The sequence below is a fragment of the Humulus lupulus genome, chromosome 2 (genome assembly GCF_963169125.1).
Source record: "Humulus lupulus chromosome 2, drHumLupu1.1, whole genome shotgun sequence".
NCBI lineage: Eukaryota > Viridiplantae > Streptophyta > Magnoliopsida > Rosales > Cannabaceae > Humulus > Humulus lupulus.
In genome coordinates, this window is record NC_084794.1 from 142,135,871 (window position 1) to 142,142,054 (window position 6,184).

The following is a 6,184-nucleotide window of genomic DNA, read 5'->3' on the forward strand; positions in this document are numbered from 1 at the left end:
ATTTTCACACTAATAAGGGTCACATATTTGTTTGGATCATTGGTGTTCAATTTGTTACGACTCCTATGCATTATGACTTTAATGATTTGACTTGACTTTAAATGTCCTGACTGGATTTAAATGGGGCTAATTGTATGTTAGGTTTGTGGCATCAGCTTGCCAATTGACGAAAACTTTGGAGGTGTTGTTGGTGAATGATTTAGGCTATACGAAGAGATACGTACGCTGCTTGCAGGTAAGTTTTTCTTTAAAGGAAAATGTATATCATTAGTGTTTCAGTTTTTGTTTGAGTATGACATTTAATTATTTGTGGGTGTGTTTTGGGAATCTGCTATTGTATTCTCTCAATGTCTTTTAACAACTTGAGCCAACCAAGTTCGTTCAATTATTGGATTAGATTTCTTATGAGAATAGTTTCATTCTTGTTAGCATGCAGTTTTATATTTGCTGCTTATCTTTCTCTATTTTATTTTTCAGAGATGTTAACGTAAGATGTTAATGATCTTGGGTATTATGGTCTTGTAGCTAAGCTTCTATGGAGGGGTGCTGAGTGTTGGAATGAGTGTTTAAAGCTTTTGGGCGTTGCTGAAGCAGCAGAAGCATCAATGGATTCTGACCAGTTAAGCTCTGGAATTTCAGATTTTGATACTCACTTTCAAGGCCTCATAGTTCAGAAAAGGTCTCTTTCTCTCTCTATATATATATTTATATAACTGCAGTTGTCTCAACTTATTTCTATATTCTATTCCATATTTGTCATTTGTGAAATGTTCTGTTTTAACTAGTGTGAAGTATATGGTTGTTGTTGATGAATGGAATGCACTAGTACATAATGGAAAACTAGGCGAATAATGCATTTACAATAATGGAAAACATTAATCTAATATATTTTAAATTCTTTTGAAGTTTTATAAGGTGTTTATTGTTAGAAAAATCTTATACATGATCTTTATTTATTTTCATGTATATCTAATATTAAACAAATTAATACGAGATAGCCTAAAACATGTTTCTAAAATTGAATTCAAAGAGAAACAAATAATATAATACTTACAGTATACGCACCGGAATTAAGAGTCCTTCCTTCAGTTTCTCTAACTCTTGTATCCTCTCTGTCCCAGAGTATTATCAAGAAACTGAACCGATCTTCTATTTTCTTCACGATCTTCCAATGTATCCTTAGAACCACCTAGACTAGTGTGGGCAATTCTCAACACATGAGATAGATATAGAGAGAAGAAGAGAAAATAACAAAGTGGCTTAGAAAAGGACTTGTGTTTAGAGAAAATATAAAACTATCAGAAAATCTGACTTATGACTTATCTGTCGTCTCTAAAATCTTCTCTCTAAGCATTCCTTTTATAGACTCAATTAGGCCATTTAATTTAATTAAAAAATCAATAAAATAACAGCCATTTTGAAGCCCTAGGTCGAAATTATCATGGGCTATAGGCCCGTGAAATTTCCCATTTGATTATAAGCCCATTGGACTTAAAATCAAGGCATGTATTATTTTCTATTGATTTAATTAATTAAATAATTATTTAAATCCTTTATCAAATTAATTATTTATAATTTGAACCTTGATTTAAACTTATTTATTAATTTAGATACCAATTTATCTTAATTAATAAATCTGCCATAATTTCTCTTTTCTTTTCAAAATTACACAACTCTGTGAAACTATCCAAAATTGACCTGGTCAACTTTGATAATTCTAATTGATGATTAAATCAATTAATTGAGACTATCTAGATGATTTTATCCAAGGTACAATGGGGACCATGGGCCTATGAAATCAAGCTCCAATAAGTTATCATAAATCTAACAAATAAATTTACTAACTTATTAATTCCTCGTGACTCCACTATAGACTCGGAATTGCACTCTTGAATTCATAGAACGCTCTATAACAAATATAGATACGCTATTAATTATCCATTGTTACAACCATAATTGTCACTCAATCCTCTATAGACGGTCTACAATGAGATGGGACTAAAATACCGTTTTACCCCTCATTGTATTTTATCCTTAAAACACTTAGTTCCTTGTAAATGATATTTCAGTAAACTAATTTAATTACTGAAATGAGATCCCTATCATTTAACACCTTGAACCAAACTAAAACGAAACCATCGTTTCACTTCTTCATCAGAAGCTATAGATGTTCATATCTATGATTAACACTCCCACTCAATTATACTACCGAGTTCCCAAGATGTAAGTATGGGCTAGTCCGTAGGGTAAGCTGGTAACGAACAAGTCAAAGAACTCAAATAATACAATCAGTTAGAATACTAACCACTCAGAATTGAGAATGAATTGACCTATGGTCAACTATATGATATAACTAGAATAGATAATAACGGTATGTTTACTTATCTTATCAACTGTCAATATCGGTCCTGTCCGATGTAACAAATACATCCGATCTTATCTACTTTGCTAATGTTCTGGAAAGAACATAACACTGTAATGTGTAAGTAGATCATATCGTAGATTGGCAAGTCAGTGTAAATTTGGTGCACTGACTAATCTTAGGACTAACTTAATTTTGAACATATAATCATATTTATATTCCACTGTGATTACGTCACTATAAATAAGATTAGCTATATGCTTGGGATTTAATAGAAGTTTATTTTAAACAAATAATCATGAAAATAAAACATGTGAGCAAAGTGATTGACCAAGTCAAAAAATGATTTCTATTCTTTTATTGATAATCAAATGAGATTACAAAGAATTTGGGTTTTAATTAGGGCATAAAACCCCAACATTTATATCATTGAGCTGAATAATGAACAAATTATAGACAGATTATGTGTGCATAAATATATTCTATGCAGTGATTATCATTGTTGTTGAGCTTTGATCCTGATGGTTTTTAAATTTGAATGCTCTGTAGGGCTACTATTTTTCCATTATCATTATATTTAGTTTCTCAACCCCAAGTTTTTATGTTTCTATTTTCATTCTGTGTTTTAGAACTACCACAAAAAATATTCTTTTATTAAGTTTGAAATATTTTTGTTTTATTCCTAGGGCAGGACCTTTTTGGAAAGATAAGTTATATTTTTTAGTATTGGACAATCCATAATTTTTTCTATAACTTACTTTGTTTCATTCATTTGCCTTGAAACTGTTTGATTAATTTACTACAAGAAATTGATAGAATTGATATCTGGTCTAGTGTGTTAATTAGGTGGGGTTCGAGTGGGGAAAGGGTGTGTGTATGTACGTGTGTGATTTAGATAACTACTTGGTGCATATGTGTTTTTCTGTTTAACTAAGCGTTCAGCTGTAAATTTTGTATAGTCAACTTTCAAATGTGAAGAGCGTAGAAAGACGTTCTAGGCCATTTGTAATGCGTGTTCTTGATGATGAGGTGGATGACATTGACAATGCATATGAGGAAGCTCAAGATAGAAGCTCCCTTTCTGCTAATAGGTTTAATTTTAACGACCTTTATGTTAGGTATGCATTTAACTGGCCTTGATTGTTTTCCTTTACTTATATTCCATTTATCAATCCAATTTTTGCATCCCTATTCTGTCATCAAAAGCTTTATTCAGCTGTTGTGTATTCATGACAAACTTCTATGATATTTCTATGGTATGTGATATCGCATTAATTGTTAGAGATCTCGCTAGTTTCTATTAATACTTTGTATTTTCTTGATTTATCTCTTAGTGATGATGACGACTCTGAGAATGAGTCAGCACTTGAAATTCAGCCATACTTGATGGAAGAAACAGGATTGGTGGAAGGAGGTTTGATGGAGCTAACCAGTGAACATCAGCTTGGGGTCAAGGTCTGTAGCTATCTAGTGGATGATGTTTCGTCTAATGTAGAATTTGTGCATAATTTTTGTTGCAAAATGTTTAATTATTCAATTAGTATTATGAATAACTAGGGCACATATCTCTTGAAGAGCGTATCTCATACCTTGGCTACATGCTCGAGCTCCAAGGTTTCCCTGCAAATTTTTCTTCTTATTGTGGTCGTAGAATTCCATACTTGGTGCATGACAATATTAATTGGCTCAATAAACAGGAGGAGATTAGGAACAAAATTTTTACAATAGAGTCAGATCTGATGAGTGAAAATGAAAAGGTTTCTTCTGCATTTCTTTGAGTTAATAAGTATGGAGAAGCAAGGCGTGAAAATGAGAGGATGCTTGATACCCAATATCAATGAAAAATGTGAGACTGCAATTCCTTTGTTAATAATGCTGTATTGTTTTTTTTTTTTGCCTCCCCTCATTGAAGTGCTCATGCTTTTGATATTTTTTTTCCCTGGAATTTTAATGATTTCTCATCTCCTTCTTCTTTTTATTGTTTAAGTCAGATTTGGACTTTCTGTTTTCTAATTTTTGGGTCATCATCTGTAGTGTCGAAGCACTTGATAATCACTTGACTGCTATCCAAAGGGACCATGAACTCAGGTCCCAGATAGAAGAAAGGAAAATAATAAGTGATGCGGCTTATGAAGGGGCCAAAAGAAAAGAGAAAGATCTCCTGGAAGAAAAACTCCGCCAAGAAAAAGCCAAAGTAGAAGTTGAGGTTTGTTGACTTTGCCCAGATTATTCATTTCTTTTGGTAGATTTCTAAAGATGGTTGTCACAGTCCTCTATTATTCTCACATATTCTTCTGATATAATCTTAATGCGCTTTGGTATATTATCTTGGTTTTATGCTGTTGTTAGTAATAAAAGTATTTTCTGATGCAGGCAAAACTCAGAGCTGAAGAAGCAAATAGGGCTGCAATGGAAGCTCAGAGAAGAGAAGAAAAAGAGGCTGCTGAAAGGGAGGCCAATGAAGCATCAAGTCAGGCTGCTGTTCAGAAGGAAGCTTTAGGATTGCAAACTAAAGCCAAAACCAAGGAATCTGAATTTGAAAAACCAATAAATTCAGCATCAGCAGGTAATTTGGCTACCAGGCAAATATAGCAACCTTGTACTGATATATAGATATAATCATTTTCCCTTTTATCTAAAAATCTAGTTTAGCCCTAGTTTTCACAAAGATCAGCTACGTTTTGGAAATAGTTCATTTTTGACACTCCACTGTATTCCCCTCTGTTTTTTTCAGTTTACTCATGTTCTCTGTACTCTTTTAAGAATTTTTCTGTTATCTGATGCGTGAAAGGGGCTATTGGTGGTAGGTGACATTACTAAAGCTGCAGAAGCTGCACTAAAGTTGGAGCGTGAAAGATTAAAAAAGTTGGAAGACTTGGATGAAGGAAACAAGGCATTAGGATTGAATGTAAATAAGGTTTGCTCTCTATATTGTAATTCATATTTATTTGAAAATTGTTAATCTCTATTTGGTAACTAGAAACTAGTATTTTTGTTTAGGATTTTCTTGCTGCATTATTATAGAGTTTAATTGTTTAAGTATATTAAGCTTTAGTTTATCTTGACAGGAGGTTTCTACTGGTGTGAAAAAGTTATTGAGGGAATCCTCTGGCCAGTACAGCGACTTCAGTATTCTTTTCTCTTTAAATTCTCAGGTAAATCGTGTAACTTACTGTTTGTTTAGTAGGATATATGTTTTTATATATATCTATAATATTTTAGGTGAAAATTTATGATCTTTAAGAAAGTGTTAGATGGCACTAGATGCATTAGATCAATCCATATGTGTTGTTTTAGGTTCAGATCACTTCCAGGACTTGTCAACCAGACCCAAAGGGATATCATAGAATGTGAGAACTCTGTCTTCCTAAGAGTTTGTGGTTGTTTAACTAGTGAAATAAGAATTCAAATTTCTTATCATTGATACATTCTGTCTCTAAGATGGAAACCAATCAAACCACACTTACATAAATGAGATCACTTGAATGTGCTGTCATTTCTTCGTCAAGGGTTCTATATTTCTCTACTGAGAGTGTGGATGCACGTGTTGGGTCTTTAAAGATTATTTTGCATGTTTTAGAGGTAAACTTATATTACTAACTTTTTAAAGTTAGCCTTTTATTAGCCTATAAATGTAATGTCTGCTTTTATTAGCCTTTTCATTCTTCCTTTTTATACACATTACTGTATTGAAGTCATAGGTTGTCTATGATTTTTCATGCTTACGTTTGACACTTCTATCAGATAATAGTACATATTCTTTGATTGCTTGATTGATGCTTTTGAAAGTATAATACAGATATATTTAATAAGATCTAATAA

At 32.4% G+C, this 6,184-nt stretch overlaps 2 protein-coding genes across 4 annotated transcripts; both read left to right on the forward strand.

Annotated features, from left to right (window-relative positions):
* Positions 1–525: 525 nt before the first annotated feature.
* LOC133816333 (uncharacterized) lies at positions 526–4,197 on the forward strand. 3 transcript variants are annotated; one of them, XM_062248883.1, is made up of 3 exons: positions 526–679; positions 3,697–3,817; positions 4,060–4,197. In XM_062248883.1, the coding sequence occupies exons 1-3, from the start codon at positions 606–608 to the stop codon at positions 4,138–4,140; spliced, it is 276 nt and encodes a 91-aa protein (XP_062104867.1). In that variant the 5' UTR covers positions 526–605; the 3' UTR covers positions 4,141–4,197. The 3 variants fall into 3 exon arrangements, with proteins under 3 accessions (XP_062104867.1, XP_062104865.1, XP_062104866.1); XM_062248881.1 differs by lacking the exon at positions 526–679 and adding an exon at positions 3,353–3,480; XM_062248882.1 differs by lacking the exon at positions 526–679 and adding an exon at positions 3,353–3,480 and having other exon boundaries at positions 3,697–3,811.
* LOC133814802 (mRNA export factor GLE1-like) lies at positions 4,151–5,716 on the forward strand. The gene is made up of 6 exons (XM_062247715.1): positions 4,151–4,239; positions 4,397–4,568; positions 4,736–4,928; positions 5,170–5,279; positions 5,431–5,517; positions 5,660–5,716. Exons 1-6 carry the CDS (start codon positions 4,151–4,153, stop codon positions 5,714–5,716), a joined length of 708 nt encoding a protein of 235 aa, XP_062103699.1.
* The last annotated feature ends 468 nt before the right edge of the window (positions 5,717–6,184 follow it).

Excerpts from the sequence above, each read along its gene's own strand:
- LOC133816333 (XM_062248881.1), top strand. The coding sequence starts at position 3,371 with ATGCGTGTTCTTGATGATGAGGTGGATGACATTGACAATGCATATGAG. Across the intron at positions 3,481-3,696 it reads TTTAACGACCTTTATGTTAG|TGATGATGACGACTCTGAGA; the intron begins GTATGCATTTAA and ends TTTATCTCTTAG. Across the intron at positions 3,818-4,059 it reads AACATCAGCTTGGGGTCAAG|GAGGAGATTAGGAACAAAAT; the intron begins GTCTGTAGCTAT and ends CTCAATAAACAG.
- LOC133814802 (XM_062247715.1), top strand. The coding sequence starts at position 4,151 with ATGGAGAAGCAAGGCGTGAAAATGAGAGGATGCTTGATACCCAATATC. Across the intron at positions 4,240-4,396 it reads ATTCCTTTGTTAATAATGCT|TGTCGAAGCACTTGATAATC; the intron begins GTATTGTTTTTT and ends CATCATCTGTAG. Across the intron at positions 4,929-5,169 it reads AATAAATTCAGCATCAGCAG|GTGACATTACTAAAGCTGCA; the intron begins GTAATTTGGCTA and ends TATTGGTGGTAG.